The 22,563-nt window shown below is 51.3% G+C and overlaps 10 protein-coding genes across 10 annotated transcripts; 5 read left to right on the top strand and 5 right to left on the bottom strand.

Annotated features, from left to right (window-relative positions):
* Nucleotides 1–248: 248 nt before the first annotated feature.
* CC77DRAFT_1022142 (pantothenate transporter liz1) lies at nt 249–2,541 on the bottom strand. The gene is made up of 5 exons (XM_018525405.1): nt 1,885–2,541; nt 1,752–1,834; nt 1,665–1,702; nt 1,249–1,600; nt 249–1,198 (listed from the first exon to the last, which is right to left on the bottom strand). The coding sequence occupies exons 1-5, from the start codon at nt 2,114–2,116 to the stop codon at nt 359–361; spliced, it is 1,545 nt and encodes a 514-aa protein (XP_018384009.1). The 5' UTR covers nt 2,117–2,541; the 3' UTR covers nt 249–358.
* A 551-nt stretch (nt 2,542–3,092) lies between these two features.
* CC77DRAFT_1063228 (hypothetical protein) lies at nt 3,093–6,040 on the bottom strand (the record flags this gene model as incomplete). Its single annotated transcript, XM_018528611.1, has 4 exons — nt 3,093–4,706; nt 4,755–5,694; nt 5,742–5,886; nt 5,938–6,040. 4 exons carry the CDS (start codon nt 6,038–6,040, stop codon nt 3,093–3,095), a joined length of 2,802 nt encoding a protein of 933 aa, XP_018384008.1.
* Nucleotides 6,041–7,261: 1,221 nt separating this feature from the next.
* CC77DRAFT_1022140 (hypothetical protein) lies at nt 7,262–9,431 on the bottom strand. Its single transcript, XM_018525404.1, has one exon. It carries the CDS (start codon nt 9,163–9,165, stop codon nt 7,714–7,716), a length of 1,452 nt encoding a protein of 483 aa, XP_018384007.1. The 5' UTR covers nt 9,166–9,431; the 3' UTR covers nt 7,262–7,713.
* CC77DRAFT_201452 (poly polymerase 2 ADP-ribosyltransferase 2) lies at nt 9,246–11,853 on the top strand. Its single transcript, XM_018530600.1, has 6 exons — nt 9,246–9,721; nt 9,810–10,124; nt 10,173–10,192; nt 10,240–10,590; nt 10,662–11,576; nt 11,629–11,853. The coding sequence occupies exons 1-6, from the start codon at nt 9,442–9,444 to the stop codon at nt 11,749–11,751; spliced, it is 2,004 nt and encodes a 667-aa protein (XP_018384006.1). The 5' UTR covers nt 9,246–9,441; the 3' UTR covers nt 11,752–11,853.
* A 145-nt stretch (nt 11,854–11,998) lies between these two features.
* CC77DRAFT_1051697 (hypothetical protein) lies at nt 11,999–13,622 on the bottom strand. Its single transcript, XM_018527680.1, has 2 exons — nt 12,796–13,622; nt 11,999–12,741 (listed from the first exon to the last, which is right to left on the bottom strand). The coding sequence occupies exons 1-2, from the start codon at nt 13,489–13,491 to the stop codon at nt 12,100–12,102; spliced, it is 1,338 nt and encodes a 445-aa protein (XP_018384005.1). The 5' UTR covers nt 13,492–13,622; the 3' UTR covers nt 11,999–12,099.
* Nucleotides 13,623–13,721: 99 nt separating this feature from the next.
* Nucleotides 13,722–15,853, top strand: CC77DRAFT_993004 (hypothetical protein). The gene is made up of 3 exons (XM_018536395.1): nt 13,722–14,073; nt 14,127–15,563; nt 15,617–15,853. The coding sequence occupies exons 1-3, from the start codon at nt 13,893–13,895 to the stop codon at nt 15,739–15,741; spliced, it is 1,743 nt and encodes a 580-aa protein (XP_018384004.1). The 5' UTR covers nt 13,722–13,892; the 3' UTR covers nt 15,742–15,853.
* Nucleotides 15,854–16,666: 813 nt separating this feature from the next.
* CC77DRAFT_1022136 (hypothetical protein) lies at nt 16,667–17,449 on the top strand (the record flags this gene model as incomplete). Its single annotated transcript, XM_018525403.1, has 1 exon — nt 16,667–17,449. A coding segment is annotated over exon 1 (581 nt), but the record flags the coding sequence as incomplete, so codon positions are not given.
* Nucleotides 17,450–17,530: 81 nt separating this feature from the next.
* Nucleotides 17,531–18,571, top strand: CC77DRAFT_1022134 (hypothetical protein). Its single transcript, XM_018525402.1, has 3 exons — nt 17,531–17,863; nt 17,931–18,030; nt 18,110–18,571. Coding segments are annotated over exons 1-3 (423 nt in total). The 5' UTR covers nt 17,531–17,862; the 3' UTR covers nt 18,432–18,571.
* Nucleotides 18,572–18,749: 178 nt separating this feature from the next.
* CC77DRAFT_1022132 (hypothetical protein) lies at nt 18,750–20,702 on the top strand. Its single transcript, XM_018525401.1, has one exon. The coding sequence runs from the start codon at nt 18,810–18,812 to the stop codon at nt 20,601–20,603; it is 1,794 nt and encodes a 597-aa protein (XP_018384001.1). The 5' UTR covers nt 18,750–18,809; the 3' UTR covers nt 20,604–20,702.
* A 906-nt stretch (nt 20,703–21,608) lies between these two features.
* On the bottom strand, nt 21,609–22,523 carry CC77DRAFT_1022131 (xylanase). The gene is made up of 3 exons (XM_018525400.1): nt 22,208–22,523; nt 21,917–22,156; nt 21,609–21,862 (listed from the first exon to the last, which is right to left on the bottom strand). The coding sequence occupies exons 1-3, from the start codon at nt 22,495–22,497 to the stop codon at nt 21,697–21,699; spliced, it is 696 nt and encodes a 231-aa protein (XP_018384000.1). The 5' UTR covers nt 22,498–22,523; the 3' UTR covers nt 21,609–21,696.
* Nucleotides 22,524–22,563: the final 40 nt, after the last annotated feature.

Genomic DNA, 22,563 nt, shown 5'->3' with positions numbered 1-22,563 from the left:
GTGCAGGCGGATAAAAGTTGGTGAGTCGCGACGCGCTGGCCCAAGTTCGCGATGGGAGCTAAGCCTTGTACGGGCCGATGACGCTGTAGAACCTTGGAAGCTTCTAGTCTCGCCAAGTCAGCATCCAGCCACTCCTCGAGCTTCACAAAAGTAACACGAGTAGTTCTGATTAAGATAAATAAAAACAGAAACGCGAAGAGGCAGCTTGTCGTCTCCGCATTTTGTATGTGTCGTCATATAGGGAGATGCCCAGAGAAGGGGGTGGCAAAGAAGTAAAACAGGGGGGGTCAATTGATTGTACCACTGCTCATCGCCTCTTTCAATTTGTCTACCATACGACCTACAAATTCCCAAGTCTCTAGACCAAGAACCTGAAACCTCGCTCCGCACCAACTCCTGGGACAGCGTTGATCGCGCCTTCAACGTGTTCTCCCCTTGCAAGTTTCTTGTTCAGCCTTCCTAGGATGATCCGCATGATGACCGTCATGATGATGGCCAGTGCTGCAGTTGCGCAATCCACACTGAGTGGTACCGTCAAGTCCGGTTGTCCACTCTTCGGCTGCGGGTACATATAACTTGCATAAATCGAACTAGTATTACTGATCGCGTTGATGAAAGCTAGTGCAGCCGCTCTCTTTGCTGGCGGACGGGGTAAAGAATTGGAAATCCAGGCCAAAGCGACAACGTAGCCAGTATAGACACCAGGGACCATCAGCATCATGGCGACGTAGCGGGGTGCGGTAGCTGTTGTAGCTGCAGCCAGGATAAAGGCTGCTACACCCACGCAGAGTGGGAGAACAATATGGAAGAATCGTTCGCCAGTGCGGTCGGCATGCCAGGCGTTGAGGTAGGTCGTGATAACTGCCAGGACATAAGGTGGCGCTGTCAACAACAGCGTCTCGATGTTTGGGTATCCAAGGGTTTTGACCACTGTTGGGAAGAAGTTGGTAACACTCGCTGAAGACACAATCGCGAGAAGGAGAATGGTGAGCACCCAAGTCTTGATATCGAGCAATGCGAGCTTTAGGCCGTGGAAGAAGGTCTGTGACTCTGCGGACACCCAATCATCTTCTCCAACATCTTCCTGAAGTCGGTACACGGCAAGTTGGCGCTCTTCTTCCGTGAGCCAGGAAGTAGTTCGAGGGAAGTTAGGCAGAATCCAAAAGGCTCCAAAAGCGATCGCAACGGTGATGACACCCTACAGAGTCAGCACTTGGCATATGTACTCACATCGCTTATGACACTTACTTCAATTATAAACACCCAGCGCCAAGCTCTAAGACCTTGCGTACCGTCCATATTACTCGTGATCCCCGCAGTGATTAGACCACCAAACGCTCCCGATATCAGACTCCCAGAGTATAGCACCGCCGTCCTCAGACCCAATTCTTTCCTTGTATACCAAGCGCTAAGGTAAAACAAGCACCCTGGGAAATATGCGGCTTCGATGAACCCGAGGAAGAAACGGCACACCACAAGTCCAGCGAAGTTCTGGCATGCGCCGGTAGCACCAGATATGATACCCCAGACGATCATGCATGTAGGCAGGTATATGGCCGGTTTGCCAGTCTTATTAAGGAATAAATTCGAAGGAATTTGCCTGAATGTAGATGTACCCAGTCAGTGTTTGTCTTGTATGCAATTTGTAACGGGGGATTCCCTACATGAGAATATAGCCGACGAAGAGGATGGAAACGGTAGTCTATCGGAATCAGTGGAGTGCTATCTTTATGTGATTCATCAATACGCACTTGGTACTGCACACTCGTGAGCTCCAGCTCATCTTGAAGACCTGCTAGGCGAACGGCAGCGATGTTATTCCTGTCGAGGTAATCTAAGTTCTATCAGCACTGTATTCACATAGTCTCAGCTGTCAAGGCATACTCATAATATACATCAGGATAATCATCGGCAACAACCTCGTATCGATCTTCCTCCTCATCTTCTTTTCCGCCTCAAATCTTTCCTCGGCGCTCATAGCGGCGACTAGCGGCGGCGCAACAAGCTTGCGATGTCCATCCACGGGCCCATTTCCAGCTTCAAGTGTCGTGGGCGCGATCTTGTCATCGGAGATTTGCTCAATCGAAGGTTTTTGGTCGTCAGTAATTCTCGCCATGATCGCTGTATCAGCGCGTGACGGGCGACTTGGTGAGCCTGTCCTTGTAATATACAATGTGCGACGGCGTTAGGCGCAAGCAAAGTGAATGCGAAGGCGCAACGATAAGAGACACCAAGCAACAACGCGGGGCCCCAAGCTTCCACTTATACGAAGCTTGCCGTACTTCCAAGCATCTACAGGGGTAGCTCGCGCCATTTACGTCGTCCAACCTCAAAAGACACATCGACGCACACCCATATCACGTAGCCGAGGGACGGTAGCCGACAACCGTACAGGAATGTCGGCCCGCCGCAGAGATCAGCATCTCACGGCAACGGAACATAACATGCGATTCGTCAATCGGGGTATCAGTTAGTCGTAGTAATATGCTGATGCAACGGTGTGCATGCGACACGGGCTGGGTGTGGTTTAGTACCCGTTGGTGTTGGAGGATAAATGGACATGCGGGGTGAAGATCGACCGAAGCGTCATAGGCTAGCGTCACGAAGAATCCGGGGTTGCTGCACGGCTTATGGAACGGCGGTACCTCCGATATCGACGCGATTACACAACCGTTCGTATCATGTATCCTCTACGTCCGTTCCATATAGTTTCGACTACATCCCAATACTTTATCGACTAGCCGTGTACGCAGTAGTTCAAAAGGGATAGAAGAATTTCTCGACAAGTACCTGGGGAGTGACTATCTTTCGTATAGGCCAACACAGCCGATGACGCCTGGAGAGCTCGCATCGAAAGCTGTTATAGTTACAACATTCGACAACACTCGTCAAGAGTTTGCACGATACGAGAACGTCGCATCCGGACAAGGCAAGAATGTGGTAGGTTTCAATGTTCGACTACTTGGTTGGTCTTGTGGCATGATAGACATGCAATAAAACGTATATTGGATATGAATTAGCAGAACCGAGAAGATAATGACAACGTATATAGCTTTCCCGCAGCCGGCGATAGGTAACCAGCTATCACTCCATTAACGTAAAAAGAACGTATCTCTCATCAACGCATCACGCTCGAAACGCCTTTGGTGATCACCCTCCTCATATCGCCCCAGCTGATATCTAGCAATGTCATGATCTTCGATATTAGTTGACCTTCTGTTGGTAAGACCTCTTCTCCCTACGAGTAGAGACTGTGCGCTGTGTTGCTGCCATGGATTATGCGAAGCCAAAACTGGCATAGATGGTCTTGAAGCAAGAAACCGGTCTGGAAGTGCAGCTTGGTCTTGCTGCTGCCTTTTCACCCGAGCACCTTCCTCTAGACAATGGAGCCTTAATTGTAAAGATTCCAACTTCTGTCGTGTGGCCTCCGCTTCTAGAGGTTCTGCAGACGGGAGGGTCTTGGGTAGCCTTTTGGAATCACAGCCTTTGGCCGACGTGGGGAGTGTGGTAGCTGTGAGAGTTTGTTGGCGCCACGAGTTAGGGTTGGCATTGTTCGCTGACTGTTCGCGTTGAGTATGTGGTCGCGGAACATGGCCGCTCGGCACCTGAGGTTGAACTGTACATGAGAGAGGAGCGGTGCCACAACGTCGAATCCGGTGGGCTTCTCTTGTCTCGCTGGGTCTGACCGGCATAGATCGAGGTGGAGGCAGTGTAATCCTTTGTCGCTTATCGAGGTTGATAATGCAAGCCGATGCACCGACGGACAACTCGTCAATCTGTGGTGCCGCTGATGGGACTTCATCATACGATAGTGTGGTATTCTTTGTTCCCAGATCAGGTTTTACAATATGCTTCGCCTCAGGCTCTGGAAAGCGGTGAGTAGAGTTTGTAAGATTTTGACGCAACCGATCTAGCGTTTGGACGAGTATTGCACAGTTCTTGCACATAGGTGTGCTTTCGAACTCCCGAGTCGGTCGCGATGAGGAAGCTAGGCTAGAGGCGTTGCCCATGTAAACATGCTGGACATTCGAGCTTGTCTCGCCGCAAACCGGCTGTAGTTTCTTCGTGTTCGTTGAAGGGCATGGCACCGTCTCTCCTGAGTTGCGTTTGCGCTGCCATTGCTGGACTTTCTCTTCCGTACTCATCGAGTGTGAGAAATTCGCAAGGATCGAAGGGCCTGCAAAAGACTCAACGTGCATATCGTGCTGCTGCGTAAAGTCTGCAGGTAGAGTCGTGGCTCTAGCAAGCGGCTTCTGCAGGTGTTGCGATGGCGTCTTCTTCGAGATCCCGGGAGCGCGGCGCATAGGTTGCTCTACGTGGCCACTCATCCTTCGTTGCGGAGTGAGGTTTGGAGCTGGTAGATCTATAGTACCACTCTTCCCGTGTCGGATGATTTCAAGCATCGCGTCGCCCTTTGGGGCCGTTGTCAGGTTTTCGTACCCACAAGAGGTAATGAGGATGTCGTCTTCGATGCGAACACCGCCCACGGGCATATACCGCTCCAATACTTCCACGTTAATAAAGTTGCGGTGGACAGGTGATGGAAGGTAGAAATGTTGCAAAGCGTAGACAGAGAAATAAATGCCAGGCTCGACTGTAACAACCATGCCCTCTTCGAGGTGGCTGCTTTGCGGATCAGACGGCGCGCGGCAGGTCTCGGGGTCATATACTGGTATATGGAAATTTTGCGGGTAAAGAGACGGTGCCTAACATTGTGTTAGCTGTTTATCAACACGATTATCGCTTGCGCTTACCTGCTGGTACACTGGCTTTCCTCTCCTTACACTCATCAGCTGTGCCTGACCCACGTCATGCACCTCGAGGCCAATGTGATGTCCCAGCCCGTGCGGGAAGAATGCTCTACTTGTACCAGCCTTGTAGATCTCTTCCTTCGTTCCGTTATAGAGAATGCCCAGCTGCAATAGGCCATCGATAGCGATCTGGTGTGCCATGATGTGCAGATCCAGATACCTCACACCAGGTTCTAACCGTTTGATACATGTCTCTTGCATACGTTGGACCAGCTTATAGATGTTCTCTGCCTCTTTGCTCGGCCAAGAAGCGGACAACGGGAAACTGCGTGTAATGTCACTTGCATATAGTTCGTACTCGCATCCTGCGTCTAAACACATGAGTTGTCGACCTGCGAGATCTTCATTGTTCGCGTCATAATGGAGAGTTCCAGCGTTTGGCCCAGAAGCAGCGATGGGATCATAAGCCTGTTGCTTTGCTTGATGCGATATGCACACATCCATGAACAGACCCTCAACTTGTGCTTCGTTCTTGAATTTTGCGATGTTAGCGAGCACTTCTCGGTGCGCTTGCGAGCTGATATCATTCGCCTTCCGAATGAGCTTGATCTCGTGATCATCCTTGATCATACGACATATGTTCATGGCTGGCTGAAGGGCTGTCGAGTCGATGCGAGGCTTCAGGTTCTCGCAACCTGGGAATTGCGATGACTGGTGCATAGTGTAGATACTAGCCTGTCGATTACCGATCGCCCATCCTTGGACGGCGTATTCAAGCTCATCTGCGTAAAATACTTGATCAACATCGTACTTCACAAGCGCCTCGGCAAGCGTAGAGCCACGGCCATTCCAGATAACGCGCTCAGGCTTGATGCGTGGGACGAATAAAGAGAGTTCGTCGCGTCGCGTGTCGTACGTCAGATGGCAGTCAGGCTCATTACATCTTCATACCATCAGCACGATCCTCACATTACTCCCAGATCAACGCACCCGCTCAAGTAGTAAAAGTATCGGCGTTGTCGGAAGGGTGCTGGCATGTCGCTATCCTCATTATTCCTCGCTGGCTGACCTGGGAGGTATATCAAGCCTTCTTCAACACCCAGTTTCTCTTGCACTCTCCGCGCATGTTGTTTTGCTGCGCGATGTTAGCTCGATGCCTGCTCCACTTTCATCTCCCAATACTAACCGGGATATTTCTCGAACGGAGTCTCCGCCTCGAGGTGCAACCAATACTCGTTGTCCTCCCATCTCAAGCGCTCAGAGAGACCTTTCGCATCGAGAACTTCCATCTTGATACCTCGTACTACCTGGGCGAAGGACTGCGAATGCGAAAGGTTGCAGCACCGATGGAGATGCGACCGGCGTTTTAGTGTTGTCGAGGAGCTCACCGGTAAAGCCACCGCATAGCGCACGTGCCCTCGACTCCGGTCAATCAACCGGGAACGATGCGATCGTGGACAAGATTGACGCATTTGGCCCCTTCATACTTACAGATGGATTGGTACTGATCGAAAGCGTTCCCTCAAAGCGAGAGGCCAAGATAGTAGCATCGCGACTGCCAATGCATAGGTTCGACCAAGTCGCTCAGGTTGCCTCACCACCCCGCGCCCTGCTTTTCATGCCCAACTACTGTGCAACATCGTGTTCATGCGGCATTCGTGCCCATGTGCACTTCTGCATACTCTCACCGCGTCTAATAGGTGACACGAAAAGATGTACACCGATTCCGGGTCAAGCCAACAAAGGAATATGAAAATTGCAAGGTGTTCGGTCTGAGGAGGCGCTGATTGGTCGTCGATCTTGACCGGTCACCGGTCAAGATGTCGAGCTACGAGAGGCACGAACGGACTTGTCAGACTGAGTAATGTCGCACAAACAACGAGCCGATCCTGACATATTATTCGACCATTCTATATGTGTATTAGATTTTGGCTATGAATACGAACAAGACCGACGCCGGATATCTCTGAGCATCAATGCCGACGCCCATACAATCACAGTCTTCCTTAGAGGGTTTGAAGGCCGCGAAGATAAAGAATAGAACATTCATCAGCTACCTAGGAAGTCGCCAACCTTAAAATCATCGGACGTCTTATTCGTGATGATCAAAATAGGGAGGGACCAACGTCGAGACCAAGCCACAAAGCATACCCGATGACCAACGCTGAAGGTACTCAGTGTAATGAACCCAGGCTTGAAACTTCCACTCAGCCTTCACGCTGGAGAGTAGAAGGAGGCAGGTCCGAGCTCAACACCCCCTTGAGTAGAAATGGAAGTTGTTGTAGCTTCCAAAGTTAAGCGCAAGCTGGGTTGCTTCACGGTGACATGTGTTGCCGTATTGGGGGCCCTTGATTTCTCTGCCGGACGCGTCAGGCAGGGCCAGGCTAGTTTTGATTTTGTTCATATTGGAGACATTGTGAAGGAAGTCGAACATGGTGTTGTCGCCACGCGAAGTTACCTGACTTCGCATTCAATCTGGTAAGAAATGTTTCTATGTGACTTGTATTTGATATGTGCACTAGTTTTGTAGGTGCAAATTTTAGGACACAGACAGTCGTTCTGAACCGGTGCTTGTCGCTTGTAAAACATGACGTTTGAGGGGTTGAGCATTAGGCACAAAACAATGTGCGGTTCGTTCTCCTATTCAACCAACGCGTTCTGTTTACAGGTTGTGTATACCGTATTGATGCGTGTCCGTCAACGGTATCTTGTCATCTTTTTCATTAGGTTTTGGGCCTGATGTCGGAATTTGGAGAAGAACAGTTGCTTAATCAGAGCAGAAAACATATTCAGGGCGTGGGAAACTAATACACGAAGGCAGTTGAGAGGAAACAAAAGGTGCGGCCAAATACGTATGTCATAAAGGTTGCAATTGAAACGCGGTGCATTGTCAGCATTGCTCCGGAAAGCAGCCACGGAATATCTAAGGTGGTAAGCATGCACTATGCAAGAAGTCATGGTACTACTCGTCGTCGTCATCGTCATCATCCTCGTCGGTAAAGTCGTTGTCATCGTCATCTCCCATTTCCTCATCTTCATCTTCGTCCGAGGCGTTAACCAGGTGTCTCTCTTCTGGCCACTTCACAGTCACTTCCTCTTCTAGCTCCTTCCAGAACTTGCCCATATCCGCCCCCGTATGCTCCTTCACCGTTTTGGTCGCTGTCGTTGACTCATCGTCAGCATCCTCTCGCTTGAATCCCACGTGCATGTGATCTTGCTGCAAGATACCGACTTTCAAATGGTTGAGGGCAAGCTTCTTATCTGTGGATAGCCTGTGAAAGAATTCCTTCCAGAAATTGGGCTTGTGTCCGAACGGCGCAGCGGTAACAGCGGGAAGGTTCATCCTCCAAAGACTTAAATCTTCTAGAGTCGCTGCGAACTTCTTGATCAGAGCGACAAGAATGTCAGCACGAGCGCTCAATTGGCCGAGTTCGAGCTTCTTCAAGAGTGGTAAAGCGATTGTAGCGGGATCAAGGAAGGTCGCGCTACTTGCACCGGCAGCAAGCTCTGGAGTACCCAACCACTGCAGATAGTCCTCATTGTTGGCTACCAGATGTTTCTCGAAGTTCAAGCGGAGGTGTACCAGATTTGGGGTAAAGTGGAGAAAGCGTCGAAGTGATCGTCCCGCGTTCGGGTCGGCAGACGTTCCGTTGCTGTGGGTATGCAGGTAGCGAGGCTTAAGATCCACATTCAACAGCAATGTAGTTGTATTCTGAAGTATAGGCCCAACGGTTGGCCGAATGTAATCTGGGAGGAAGAACGCTGTGTCTGGAAGGCCACGCTGGCGGAGTAGGACCTCGAATTCAGTTGGCCTACGGTTCGCCTTGCCCAGAGCGTACAACACACTGGAAAAGACGCGAGATGCGAAACGTGTACCGAGTTCATGCGCGAAAGAGTCGCGATCGGAGAAGCGAAGTTCAATCCCGGTCTCGCGGTGAACGGTTGTAGCACCCCAGGAGCTCCAGCTCTTGCCATCGCGAACCCGATTACTAGCGTTGAAGTCGCGGATCCCGATCGTGGAGAGATTGTCGAGACGCTCAAATGCTTCTGTGAGCATTTCGCGATCGATTCCTGTACTCAACAACGTCTTTTGATCCTCGTAGCCTTGTATATAGCATGTAGCGGCATCTTCATCCTTGAACCGCAGTGGTATCTCACCATAAACATTGGTGGCAATGATGATATGTGATAGTTTCTTGGAGAGGCTCACGTGTTTGGATATGTCGATGAGTGCTTGCAAACTCTTGTGCGTAAGCATGAACTGTTTCTTGAAAAAGAACTCTTTCGAAAACCATTCGTAAAGCGACTTCTCGGTCTGTTTGCACGCCAGGCGGAGTGATCCTAGATCTTCGGTAGGAAGGTACTCTGAGACGGTGACCAGTAGTTCCAAGGGTATCGTGAGAAGCGATGCCATCTTGACAAGTAGTGAGGTTGGCGGAGTTTAAGATTTTAGGTACAATGACGGCGATGCTTGTGGTACGATGCCGTCTTATCATGTGTGAACGCGTCGATCTCGCGAAGGCAGAAACGGACGCTGTTCCGCTTTGGGGGCTGATGCCTAAGGGCGCTCCTTCCGGACCCAGGCCAGCGTCTCACCGGACGCCTGATCCCGTCTCAACCAACTGTTCAAATAGCCATCTTTCACCTCCAATAGAGTCGCATCACATCTTCTCCAACTTCAATTGAACCAATGGCTCGCAAAGCTGCGCAGAAAGCCCCTGCGGCCTCTCCCCTTGATGGATGTACCGTCGCCGCGTCTGGCCGCTTCCCCAGTGGAGTAACTCAATCGGCACTACAGGCGCGTCTAACGTCACTCGGCGCCGCATTCGCGTCAAGCGTATCAGCAGACACGACCCATCTCATCGCAACTGAGAAGGATTTTGAGAGCAACTCTACAAAAGTCAAGGCTGCAGCCGCACACAACGTGCCAGTTGTCACGCTTCATTGGCTCGATGAATGCGAAACGACAGGTAAGTTCTGGATAATTTGTTTTTTTCTTCGAATCGTCATATACGCCTCGGGATGCTACAAGGATGTCCAAATTGACATTGGGTACAGATTCCAAGGTCGATGAGTCGCAATATCTGCTGTCTTCTGCTGCTGTGGCACCAGCTCCAGTCCCTGCTCAGAATGGGTCAAAGAAGCGCGCAGCGTCATCTGCCTCACCACCTGCAACTGCGCAGGCCGAGACTAAGAAGCCCAAAATCAAGGAAGACGCGAAAGTCGGCGACGGCCAAAATGCTAAATCCAAGCAAATTGCCATTTCTGTAGACGAGTTCTGCCCTCTAGCCAACTACCAAGTCTATATCGACAACAGCGATGGCACCATCTACGACGCGTCACTCAATCAAACAAACTCAGGCGCGAACAACAGTAAGTGATACGAGTTCATCCGATCTTTCCAAATACTAACGATACCAGACAAGTTTTACATAGCCCAGGTTCGTATGATCTTGCAAACGTCTTGGTTCTCTACTGACTTTCCAAGATTCTCACTAATGGCACCAAATACCAAACCTGGACACGATGGGGACGTGTCGGTGATCGTGGTCAAATGAAAATGCTCGGAAACGGAAGTTTCGACGACGCCATGAGGGAGTTTGAGAAGAAGTTCAAGGACAAATCTGGTCTCAGATGGGCAGACCGCGGCGACGAGCCAAGAGCTGGCAAATATGCTTATGTGGAGCGATCCTACAACCCTGACTCGGACGACGACGACGAAGATGATGCTAACGCTGGCACTGCTTCCGGAGACATGGACACCAAGGATAGCGCTCCACCTGCTGAGAGCACCTTGTCTCGTCCTGTCCAGGATCTCATGAAGCTTATTTTCAATCAAGTAAGGCTACAACATCCTTCCTACTTTTGGTAATAGGCTGTTCACAAAGACGTCAAGCTAACAGTGGCAAGGACTACTTTAACGCAACCATGAGTGCACTCAACTACGATGCCAACAAGCTCCCACTAGGCAAGCTGAGCAAAGGTACTATCGCTCGTGGTTTCCAAGCACTGAAGGACCTTTCGGTGTTGATTGACAACAACGATGCCACGTCTAGAGACGAGGTGGAACGCCTGTCAAACCAATACTTCTCCATCATTCCCCACGCGTTCGGTCGTAATCGTCCACCAGTCATTCGAGACATCAATCTGCTTAAGAAGGAGATTGAGCTACTCGAGAGTCTTTCGGACATGAAGGAGACGGCTGCTATGCTCAAGGATCAATTGAAGGACAAGAGCGACGTCAACAAGCTTGACAAGCAATTCCAGGGATTGGGCATGAACGAGATGTCGCCTCTGGATCACAAGAGCCGCGAGTTTGTCGAGATCGACGAGTATCTCAACAACTCAAAGGGCAAGACGCACAATGTCAGCTACAAGGTCCAAGAAATCTTCCGCATTGAACGTCAAGGAGAATTCGAACGCTTCGACAAGAGCAAGTACTCAAAGATCGCCAGCAATCGTCGTCTACTCTGGCACGGATCCCGTGTTACCAACTATGGTGGTATTCTGGGTCAAGGTCTCAGGATTGCCCCACCTGAAGCTCCTGCCACCGGATATATGTTTGGTAAGGGTATCTACCTTGCGGATATGTCTTCCAAATCCGCCAACTATTGTGCTTCGTACAATTCCGGAGGTACTGCTTTGCTTCTCCTCTGTGAAGCTGAACTTGGTAACCCTATGCACGAGCTTACCGATGCATCGTACACTGCCGGAGAGGATGCTATCAAGAAGGGCATGTACAGCACGTTCGGTATGGGACAGACAGGTCCGAGCAAGTGGAAGGATGCAAGTTGCATGAACCCAGCCTTGAAGGGTTGCATGATGGTAAGTACACTCTTGTCCTGGAATCTGGATTCACAGCTGACCATCATACTAGCCTGACGTATCAACACCGCCTGGTCCTACCAACGTACCCAACGCGTACCTGCAGTATAACGAGTACATCACCTATGATGTCGCGCAGGTCAAGCTTCGCTACTTGCTCCGTGTTCAGATGTAGACTCGCATTTCGTGCAAGTCTGGTGTTTTTCCAGGTTTATTGTCATGTCGCTGTTATCTTCCGTCTCGGCGTTCAGTCTTTTAGGGGGGGGCGTTATCGGAGCATGGAGCCAGACAAAAGCGGCATCGTGTTATTACCTCTCAGTCATGCAATTCAATCTTTCTCACTCGCATGGTCTCGATTTTGCGCGTTATTGTGTGATGCTACTCCCACGGCCGTCGAATGTGTCGAATCATTGAAAAAACAAGCATGGTATATTCGTCGTTAATCAAATACAAGCATTGCATAAGGCTGCTATACACATAGAGGCAGATCATCAAACACCAGGTCAAGACAAAACGACGGACTCTACTCGCGTCCACCGACCCTCCTCTCATAGTCGTCTTCGAGCCTGGAAGCATCGACAACTTCGACACCCTTGCCGAGACCGATCATATCACTGCGAACCTGCCACCACCTGACGGTATGCTCACTTTCCTTGCCCTTTTGCATAGGGCCCTCGTCGTCAGTGTCTACAAGCCCGCCGAGACCAGTACCATCAGCGCCAACAACGACGATGGTCTGTGCGACCCACTTGCGCAGGTCCTCGATGTTCTGACCGTTCACGCCGCTCAATGCGTCGACTACGTAAACAAGTTCAGGTCCGAGGTGTCTAAGCATATGCACGAATCCTGTGGTGGTGTTGAAAGGCATGACCATGGCAGGGTCCTCGACTAGACGGAGCGCTTGCGAGTGGAGGGTGTTCCAGAGTGTATTGTCAGACCCCCGAGTGCTTGGTGCTGGCGTGTAGACAACTGGCTCAATGGAAGATAGTTCCTCGCCCGGTGTGCGTGCAGGTGTGCTGATGGCAGAGTATGAGTCGCCAAGCGAAGACGATCCAGTGCGAGAGTTGGATCGGGATTGTGGGCGCGAGCGCAGGGATGGGGAGTAGATAAGTACGAAGAGCTTGGTCCTGGAGAAGTCGGTGTCGGGGAGGTGGGATAGGATGGTCTGCAAGCTGTCAGTTTTTGAAGTGCGACAAGGGATACGGTATGGGGAGCTTACAGCGTTCTCTTCGCGGTACGAGCCCTCATCATCATCAACTCTGTCCATCAGGCTCTCTGCGCTGACGACCAGTACCACCGTCTTCCTCTTTCCGCTGTATTCGCCCCTCCCTTCAGCTTTGCGCACACTGGCCGCAAAGCTCCGTGCCTGCGCATCCACCGCAGCATTGCTATCTCGACTCTGGGCCTCGACATTCCTCCTGATAGTGGCCTCCTCGCTCCATCGCGAGTGATCGCCAAAAGCCTCGTCTTTGTCTTCTTCGCGAATCGAAGCAAGCGCCGCACCAGCAGCTGCACCTGCGGCTGCCCAACCCGCCGCCGTCTTCTTACTCACAGTATCGAACAGTTGCTGTGGCGATGGTGTGCGTCTGATGACGCCTTGTGCGCGACCAAGCAGTGTGCTGTCGCCGCCCCCGTATCCATAGCCTTCACCGCCTCCCTCCCCTACGGGAAATCCAGATGCATCGCGTGCTGCAGGTGCCCTGCCTTGTCGCTTCTCAGTCGAGTCTTCGCCATAGGACAAGTCGTCGTCGGATGAGTAATCCCGACTATCCTCGCGCGCACTCCATACCCAGGCTGCAAGACCTGCGGTCGCGACTGTCACGGTGAGGATCAGAGGAACGTAGAAGCCGAGGGCGCTGCGGTTGCGCGAGTTGTTCTGGCGACGGTCGTAGCGGTCGTAGTTGAAAGAAGACATTGTGGCGTTTAGGTCATGATAATTCGTCGATGTTTCGTGGCGGGTCAAACGCTGTCAGGAGTATGAGATTATTGTTTTGGTTGTCAGCCGCTGCCGCTCGGCTCCAGGGCAGCTTCCCTGTTGTTGACGCCCGCCGGTGGCTGGGGGAGCTGATGCGCCTGCTTGACACGTGCGTGCCTGCCGAGGCGAGGGTGTGCGAGTCAGTCTGTGAACTTTTGGCGGCGGGGTGACTCTTACACCCCACACCCACGTCTTTGTACCTGCAGCTACGCTCGGCGGACGCCAATACCATCACACAAAAGACGAAGCAAGGCATCCGCTTCACACCACCAGGCCCGAACCGGCAGTCTATACATCCCAGACCCGCGTATACGTCGCGGCAACCACCTTCCATTCTCACAATGCCTCACGCGACGAGTCTTCCCGCGCCAGGCTTCCAGGCTCTCATCCTGTGCGGGCCTGGAGCCTCCTTCAGCACTTTCACATCTACGCCAAAGGAGATACCAAAGGCCTTGTTGCCCATTGCGAACAGGCCCATGGTCTGGTACCCCCTAGAATGGTGCTACCGCATGGGAGTCACAGGTAGAACATGGCGCATGTCCTCTTTCTGTAATTTCTGCTCTAACAGGCTGCAGACATCACGGTCGTGACACCGCCAGAGTCATTAGAAGCCATCGAGGCTGCCATGTCGCAGAACCCACACCTCACAACCCTCCCTTCACCAAAGCCAGACATCCTTGCGCCAAAAGATCTTTCACACCAGACCAGTACTGGCGACCTCTTCAGGCTACCAGAACTACAGAGCGCGATCAAAGGCGACTTCATCGTACTGCCGTGCGATCTCGTATGCGAGTTGGACGGCACAGCGCTTGCAGACGCATGGATGGTCGAGCAGGGTGGCTTTGCTGGAGCCAGTGGTGGACTAGATCACAACGGCGGCAAGATCGCATTCGGTGCTGGTGGTGAGAAGCTTGGACGAAGAGGCGGCATGGGTGTATGGTATCAGACCAAGGGAGAGGGAAGCAGGAAGAAGGAAGAAACAGACTTCATTGCAACAACACCACTACCCACACCCATCGTCCCAGTTCCAACAGACTCGCTACGCCGCAATATCTCGAAGCTCGTGTACTCAGTACCCACCGATACACTGAACGACATAACCGAAGAGAACAAAACATTTCCTCTGCGGCATTCGCTCATTCGCAAGCACGCGCGGATAAGGATGCTTACGACACACCGCGATGCACATATATACATCTTCCCATACTGGGTCATGGAGATGATCAAGAAGAACGAGAAATTCGAGAGCATCAGCGAAGAAGTATTGGGATGGTGGGCAAAAGCAGGCTGGCAAGAAGGGCTCGGAGATAAATTAGGTCTGCGGCAAATACTGCAGGGCGAGGACGAAGAGTCGGATCACGGCTCGCAAGTCGTCGAAGAAGAGATCGATGTTTCCAGGTTCAGCACCACATACTCGGACAGCAACACAGAGACAGAAACATCGGCACTCACCACACTCGCATCACGAGTCACAAAATCCTCCAGCATACCCAACTCGGCCAAATCACTCACCTCGAATTCTAAACTCACAGTACCACCAATCCTAGCCTATGTTCAACCCTCAGGCCCGAACGAACCGCTTATCCGCCGCGTAGACGACTCGCATCTGCTCCTAACTGTCTCCCTCCGCCTCGCCAAGCTCCCCTCAATCGAAGAAGTCTCCAAGGAACTCGCATCGCCATTCGCGCATCAGTCTAAGATTGTCCACAAAGAATCCATACCCCGGAAATGCCGCGTAGAAGCCGAGAACTCGTTACTTGCAGACAACGTTATTGTAGAAGAGAAGACCAACATCAAGGAAAGCGTTATTGGACCGAACTGCAAGATCAGTGAAGGCGCGAGACTGTTACGCTGTCTATTGATGGATGGTGTGGAGGTTGGGCCTAATGTACAGCTTACGGATTGTATCTTGGGAAGGAGGTGTAGGATGGAAGGTGGAGATGCAAAGGATGGCGACAAGACTGTTCTCAAGGACTGTGAAGTTCAGGATGGGCAGGTTGTGGAGTGGGGTAGTAAGTTTCACTTGACCTTTTATGTGGAGAGAGCGGTGCTAACGATTATGCAGCTGAAGCGAAGAACGAGAAGTTTATGCGCTTTGACGTGGGTGACGATGTAGGCAGTGAGGGGTTCGGCGGAGACGAAATGGATGTCATGGATGGTGAAGATGGCGAGGGTATCCCGCTGCGGTAAAATCGCTGCCGAAACAAACATGAGTAGCGTACATGACGATTACGAGCACACGATCTCAAGACGAGCTTATCTGAATAGAATAGATGTGACTTTGGCTGAACGCAAGACATGCAAACTGTTCCTTCTCGTATCAATTTCAATTTTCTGGCTGGCCAAGTACGCCCTAATATCTTCTATCCGTCATTTCGCCATATATTCTGCTAACGTTCTAGTCTCGAGGAAGACATATGCAGAGTTCACTGGACGCTCTCACACTGTTGCGAGGGCGTATCGGGAGGATTTCCACTGCAGTCAATCATATTGGCGGTGACGGTCAAGACGCGTTTGCTATGTTGGTGACACAGCAGCTTGGCATCACAGATGACCGCGTCTTCCAAGCTTATCATTTCCCGTCCTTGTCTCGTCCTCTTCAATGTATCGCTTGCTTCAACTCCATTTTGTTCTGTTACTCTTCGTCTTTCTCGGGCTCACTCATCATATCCAAATCCTGGCTCTCATTCATCATGCCTCAGATCAAGCGCGGACACGATAAAGCTGCTCTACTACAGCACCTATGTAGCGACTGTAAGGGTAATACCTCTTCCAGAATGGATTGCAAGAACCTTGAGAAGCTCATGTGCTTCTCCTGCTCAAGGCAAGACCATTACAGCGGCGAATGCAATGATACGATGCGCAATGGCACCCCGTCACTGAACAAGACGCCCGTACCACGCAAGGAAGTCCAAACACAAATTGATGAGTTGAAAACTCACTGCAATCACAGTCTACGTCTGTTGAGATCCTGCGGCTTCGTGGAGCACGCCGATACCCTTGAAACACACAAGCCTGACCCACACGGGCTGAGAGAACCCTGGGAAGGAAGCATGATGGACTTGCAACCCACATATTACGATTCATCTCGTAAACTAACAAGACTGAAGCAGCAGCTCGATGCATGGAGAAGGTATTGCCTCGAATTTTTTGAAAAAATCGAACAAGATGGTCTTGCAGAAGCAGGTATGACAGTCTATCCAAGTCTTCTCATATTTCTCACGTCGCCATATACCGACCTCCAGCCATAGCAATGGATCCTTCTCTTCGCTGGCATATCGATCCAAATTCCCGAGCCATCGAGAAATTCGGCAAGAAAGTTCTGTCCAAAATTTCTACGACCGTCCGTGCCACATCTTCATCAGTGAAGGTCTTCCTAGAGCGCATGCACCATGACATCAAAACCATGGGTACAATGCAAGGCGAAACGCTCTACTGGAGATACACCATAGCAATAAAGCTTATCCACAATGCCGTCCGATGGAGAGTGGCCAATCCCAATGATGAGCAACAAATCTCACTAGTTGGATATGAAGATATAGAGAAGGATACGCTAGACCATTTCAGGTTGCTTGACAAGCAATTTCAGAAAATACTTGAGACGGGGTTGATTAAGAGGGGGACTTTGCCGTATGATCGGACCCTGTGTATGTTGGAGACGCATCAAGTGACGGATTTGTATGCTGTTTCTTGGAAATGGCTCAGGGAGTTATTTTACGAAGAGTGTGAGGATGTTGTGCTTCGAGGTGTAAATAATACAGCATTTGCACAGAAGAAGGGAGAAAAGAATGGTGAAGCCAAAGGACGGACTGTGAAGAGAAGGAAACTCATTAGATAACCGATCATTAAGAAAATCAGTGGAAGCGAAGCACTGGGTGAGCTACAACAAGAGGAGCTTATTACGCGGTTGAGTGAATGAGATGACGACGATGGCTCAAATCCTGCGCTAGCGCCACTTTGTTTCTGACTACCTGCACCACAGAACTTACCTAACTGCACCCTATGCGTGCTAGCTTTCTTCCGGGTCTCCGGTCGGCTTTTACTTCGAGATAGAAATTAAGCTATGTCTTACGAATACAAGGTCAAGTTGTCTCCGCTAGGCTGCCCGGCACGACTTACCCAATGCGGACAAATATCACGGCGAGGAGAAGAAGGGGTAGACAGCAATCAGTACTCAACAGAGCCATAGTAATCGCCGGTCGGTGCTTTCCTCGTATTGTTGCACATAGTTCAATGATCTTTAAATATCCAACGGTCCGTTCCTAAGTTTTCCGATCACAGCATCTAATCGAATATCTCACATCACCAACCAGTAAGTCTATGCATTGTTTCGGAATTTGGAGCTTGATTTGAGAGACACTTACTTACCAACTGCATAGTGTCTCAGAAATACGTACCTCTTACCATCATCAAAGGCGCAGGCCAGGAGTACATCCCCATCCCAGATGGCGAGAGCGCAATGGTCGCAGACTTCCACTCGTACGTCGACCGCATCATATTCACCTCTACATCTCTCCACCCTCGAGTTCCTACCATGACGTTTTCTCACCTCCACTAGCATCCGAACTCAAACCACCGACTCTCCCACCTACATAACGTCTGGCTTCTACCGCGTTCAAGCGGGCCCCGTACGCGACATCCCTCAATTTGAATCTGAAGAGTCCAAATACGTTCTCAACGGCCAGATCGACGTCTTGGACGAGGCAACAGGTATCATGCATCACCTTGTTGCAGGCGACTTTGCTTTCTTCCACAAAGGGTCAAAGGCGCAATTTTCAACAAAGTCTGGGGGCACAGCATTTTTCGTTGTGACTAGACCGATCGTCGCTCAACACCCTGGGCTGAAGGGCAGGGAGGAGAAGGTGCAGTCGAAGCTATAGGCTGGTCGACATCTGTTTTGTCTGAGAGCAATAGAGAGTAAGCGGGAGGCATAATTGTTCATCGTGGGCAAAGGGAACCCGACGGAACGTTATTGATGTATTTAATGGCCTACACATGAAGTCTTGATGAAAAATAGACTAAGATTCCTAAAATCATCCTGGCGCTGCTTCGTGAGATGGGTGAACCCAGGAGTGAGATGTTCGGCGCATATCTTAAGTTGGTAGATAGAGAGCGACAATCCCGAGATATCTCCAGAAGACCATCGTCGCGGGGCTGGCGTGCCGCTAACGTCATCTGGATGGACCCTTCGATCTCGACATTTACATGTGGGCGCCACCATCTCAACCCATGCATCGTTTATTCTCAACACCACGAGGATGGCGCAGTCGCCTCTAACCGGCGTCATGATGCCGCCACGCTTCAATATCGAGCTGGACCGGACAGATCCGGATGTGCCGTTCCGCGCATCTCAATCGCACATTCACCACACATGGGCGCGGACGTTCCATTCGCGGCCAGAGCTCTATGTCCGACCGCAGAGTCTCCAGGAGGTGCAGAAGGTTGTGAATCTCGCGAGACGCATGCGAAGACGCGTCGTCACTGTGGGATGTGGACATTCACCCTCGGACATAACGTGCACGTCGGCATGGATGATCAACCTCGACGACTACAAGCAGGTGTTGAGCGTGGACAAGGAGCGCAAGACCATGACCGTGCAGGCTGGAATACGCCTTCATAATCTCAACTTGCAGGCAAAGAGCCACGGTCTGACAATGCCCAACCTCGGTTCCATCGACGACCAGTCGCTCGCCGGAGCGATTGCGACAGCGACACACGGCAGTTCATACAGCCACGGCCTTCTCTCCGACCGCGTTCAGAGTCTCCGTATTGTGCTGGCCAACGGTCAGGCGGTACGATGCTCACCCCAGCAATCCCCAGACCTCTTCCGAGCGGCCCTGGTATCGCTAGGCGCACTGGGCATCATTGTCGAAATCGAGTTTCAGATGATCGAAGCGAACAACGTCGAATGGGTTCAGACTATACGGCCGATTGAAGACGTTTTGGCAGACTGGAACAACGGGCTTTGGACATCGAATGAGTTTACAAGGGTGTGGTGGCTGCCGTACATGAAGCGCGCAGTCGTATGGCGGGCAGACAAGACAGACAAGGAGCACCGCCAGCCAGAATATAACTGGTATGGCGGCAGCGTCGGTTTCCACACATATCACATTCTTCTCTGGATATCGCAGTATGTCCCGCGCTTCCTGCCTTGGGTAGAGTGGTTCGTCTTCGGCATGCAATACGGCTTCAAAGATGGTGCTGTCATCTCTGCAGTTGGCGAGCAGCGTACTGAACTCCTGATGAATTGCCTTTACTCCCAGTTTGTCAACGAATGGAGCATCCCTCTTGACAAGGGCCCCGAGGCTCTGACACGACTGACAAACTGGCTTCACGGCGACGAACAATCTTCTGGCATCCCCTTCAGTACAAAAGGCCTCTACGTCCACTCTCCCATCGAGGTCCGTATCGCAAACACCGTCAATCGTGAACCACGTCCGTTCCTCGATACCTCATATCCTGATCAACCCGCCCTGTACCTCAACGCTACCCTGTACCGCCCCTACGGTCAAGATCCACCCTGTCGCGAACGCTACTACCAGGCCTTCGAACACCTGATGAAGGAGTACAACGGCCGACCCCACTGGGCTAAGAACTTCCAATCCGTTGACAACGCTTACCTCTCTTCTGTTTACGGTAACGACTTGGACGAATACATGCGCGTACGCAATGAAGTAGACCCCGAAGGCATGTTCCTTGGTGCCTGGCACCGCCGCACCATCCTCCCATCCAAGACCGATCTTCCCCTTTTACCCCTCGAGGAAAAGGAAGTCATACGCCGCGACAGACGCACTGGTGGTGTGGACTGGATCGGAGAGCAAGGCCGGTTTGATGGCGGTCTTGATGTGTTTGAGAAGGCGGGTAGTGAAAGTGAGTCTGGAGAGAGTTTTGATTACATGGCAGGCGCAGAGGCGGAGAGTAGTGTGCTTTTGGAGGGGTTAAGTGATGAGCTTGTTGTTACCGAGGAAAGTTATGAGAGCCATACCGAGTCGAGGCGAAGAGAGGGAACTGAGGAGTACATTACGGGGACGAACGTCTTCAACAAGATGTAAATGTATATAAGAAGAGGGAAATCATGCGACATGAATGATGGGGAGAAACGCTGCTCAATGAAGATATGATCGTGCTGTGTCATTGTTGCAATATTTGCAAATGTTTAGTGTTCTGTGTTACATTGACTACCAATGTTGCGCAATGTGCTGTAGGGTAACACTCTTGGGAATATGCAGGGAGGCTTTCGACCCAAACGTGGCCAATCGGGTAAAGTGTACACACACGTCAACATTCCGAATTGCGACTTCCCCTCCACCGGTTTCCACTCGTCTTCTCTCCCTCACTCCGCGAGAACGGAAAACATGCCATTGTGTCTTCTGGAGGCCCAATTTGTATGGCAATGGTCTTTGGTTCACTTGCGCGTCACCGCAGGGCGGATATGGGGTAAATCCTCGTCGACAAACCGCGTACGCGTACTAGTGAGAACGAAGAGGCGGAAGTGGCAGATGTGTGCAAAGTCATCCTGATTCCATCAACTCACGATGATGGGTGTCTTTGTCCTCCAGGAACACCGGAGTCATGCATACCCGCCTATGCTATCTCATTGCGACGATCCAGACAAAAGACGCGACTGACGGAAGCCTCGATCTCTTTCACCATCACAGCAATCAACGACAGTATCACAAGCGAATGTTGAATATATCCCAATGGCAACGTCGTTATCCATGGAGCATAATCGGAACTACGTCGATGAAAAGTTTCATGCCACATCTGAGCCGCATCGTACTCCCTTTCGGCTAGCCGGTCATCCTTCCCTTCTTGAGATGGTGACCCGCAAGTAATATACCTCCTACCTTGGCACCCCCCGTACTCGTCTTGGCACACAGCCACCACGCGATGAAAGCTTGGCCGCTTCTAGAAGGACGTTGATCTGATTGCCTAAAATTGATTACATGCATATGGAAGACACAGCAAGGATAGCACCACATGGAAGATAAGCGACTTTCAAGCAAGCGATTGTATTGTCAGATTACGAGGCTAGGTTGAACGACTCGCATCGCCCCTATCTATCATCCGAAAAGCAACCAAAGCGTGGCTATTGTCTTGTACTGTGCAATGGCTGCTGATCCGACTACCTGAAACTCTGCGCACCTACGAGGTTTGCACATAGATCTCGGAGCTTCCAGAAGATTGGTACCCCTCGGTGGCGACGATCTGGTAGTAATGCTGACCCAAGTTCATGCCATAGCGAGACCAGGCGTTGAAGTGGTTCTGCATGTTCACGCTGCCACCAACGCGCTTCTGGGTGCGAACAGACCTGTGTGTTTGTTAGTACATGTTACATGTTCAGCCATATTGCATGCTTTCTTACCAGTACTGCTGAAAGGTCCTTGTTCCGTCGATGGAGGGCTGGTTGGTACGGGTGGAGGTGGAAATGTCGTAAGTACCACCGTCAGTCTGGAAACTACCCTTGCGCTGAGATCCGCTGCTAGGGTTGTAGGTGCCGTAAGACTCGATCACGTAGTACTCCACAAGCGGGTTGCGGGTCCAACCGTAGACAGCCAAGTAACCGTTACCCTGAGGGTTGAAGGAACCGCCGTAGTTGATGGTGCTAGGATAAGGATCAGCAAACGATCAATCTCAGATCTTCCGGGTGACTTACCGGCCGGTTCCAGGGTTCCATCCCTTGCCACCGACGAAGTTACCGGTGTTCCTCCAGGTCACGGAGTACTTGCTGCCCTCACCCATGGTGTACTGAGCAGAACCGCCACCATCAGTCCACCAGGAGTAGAAGTAACCGTTGTGGTAGCCCTCAGAGCTGGGCGTCGACTGACGCTTCTCAAGGAGAGCAGTCACATTGCCATCGTCGCGCTCAGCGAGGAAGTCGAAGGGAGCGGCGAGCACGCTTGTGGAAGCCACAGCGGCGAGAAGGAGAGACTTGAAGGATACCATGATGAACTGAGTAGGCTGATCTGTGCTGGATGCAGTGACGATACTAACTGCGAGAAGCAGCGACCT

The sequence above is a fragment of the Alternaria alternata genome, assembly GCF_001642055.1.
Source record: "Alternaria alternata strain SRC1lrK2f unplaced genomic scaffold CC77scaffold_15, whole genome shotgun sequence".
Taxonomy (NCBI): Eukaryota; Fungi; Ascomycota; class Dothideomycetes; order Pleosporales; family Pleosporaceae; genus Alternaria; species Alternaria alternata.
This window is presented reverse-complemented; position numbering and strand designations above follow the sequence as displayed.

Coding starts and splice junctions, on each gene's coding strand:
- CC77DRAFT_1022142 (XM_018525405.1), bottom strand. CDS start 2,116: ATGGCGAGAATTACTGACGACCAAAAACCTTCGATTGAGCAAATCTCC. Junction 1,703..1,751: donor TCACGAGTGTGCAGTACCAA/GTGCGTATTGAT, acceptor TGATTCCGATAG/ACTACCGTTTCCATCCTCTT. Junction 1,199..1,248: donor GCTGGGTGTTTATAATTGAA/GTAAGTGTCATA, acceptor CTGACTCTGTAG/GGTGTCATCACCGTTGCGAT.
- CC77DRAFT_1022131 (XM_018525400.1), bottom strand. CDS start 22,497: ATGGTATCCTTCAAGTCTCTCCTTCTCGCCGCTGTGGCTTCCACAAGC. Junction 22,157..22,207: donor TGGAACCCTGGAACCGGCCG/GTAAGTCACCCG, acceptor TCCTTATCCTAG/CACCATCAACTACGGCGGTT. Junction 21,863..21,916: donor AGGACCTTTCAGCAGTACTG/GTAAGAAAGCAT, acceptor ACAAACACACAG/GTCTGTTCGCACCCAGAAGC.
- CC77DRAFT_1022132 (XM_018525401.1), top strand. CDS start 18,810: ATGGCGCAGTCGCCTCTAACCGGCGTCATGATGCCGCCACGCTTCAAT.
- CC77DRAFT_201452 (XM_018530600.1), top strand. CDS start 9,442: ATGGCTCGCAAAGCTGCGCAGAAAGCCCCTGCGGCCTCTCCCCTTGAT. Junction 10,125..10,172: donor AAACTCAGGCGCGAACAACA/GTAAGTGATACG, acceptor TAACGATACCAG/ACAAGTTTTACATAGCCCAG. Junction 10,591..10,661: donor TGAAGCTTATTTTCAATCAA/GTAAGGCTACAA, acceptor AACAGTGGCAAG/GACTACTTTAACGCAACCAT.
- CC77DRAFT_1022134 (XM_018525402.1), top strand. Junction 18,031..18,109: donor ATGGTCGCAGACTTCCACTC/GTACGTCGACCG, acceptor CACCTCCACTAG/CATCCGAACTCAAACCACCG.
- CC77DRAFT_993004 (XM_018536395.1), top strand. CDS start 13,893: ATGCCTCACGCGACGAGTCTTCCCGCGCCAGGCTTCCAGGCTCTCATC. Junction 14,074..14,126: donor CTACCGCATGGGAGTCACAG/GTAGAACATGGC, acceptor AACAGGCTGCAG/ACATCACGGTCGTGACACCG. Junction 15,564..15,616: donor GCAGGTTGTGGAGTGGGGTA/GTAAGTTTCACT, acceptor ACGATTATGCAG/CTGAAGCGAAGAACGAGAAG.
- CC77DRAFT_1022140 (XM_018525404.1), bottom strand. CDS start 9,165: ATGGCATCGCTTCTCACGATACCCTTGGAACTACTGGTCACCGTCTCA.
- CC77DRAFT_1051697 (XM_018527680.1), bottom strand. CDS start 13,491: ATGTCTTCTTTCAACTACGACCGCTACGACCGTCGCCAGAACAACTCG. Junction 12,742..12,795: donor CGTACCGCGAAGAGAACGCT/GTAAGCTCCCCA, acceptor GACAGCTTGCAG/ACCATCCTATCCCACCTCCC.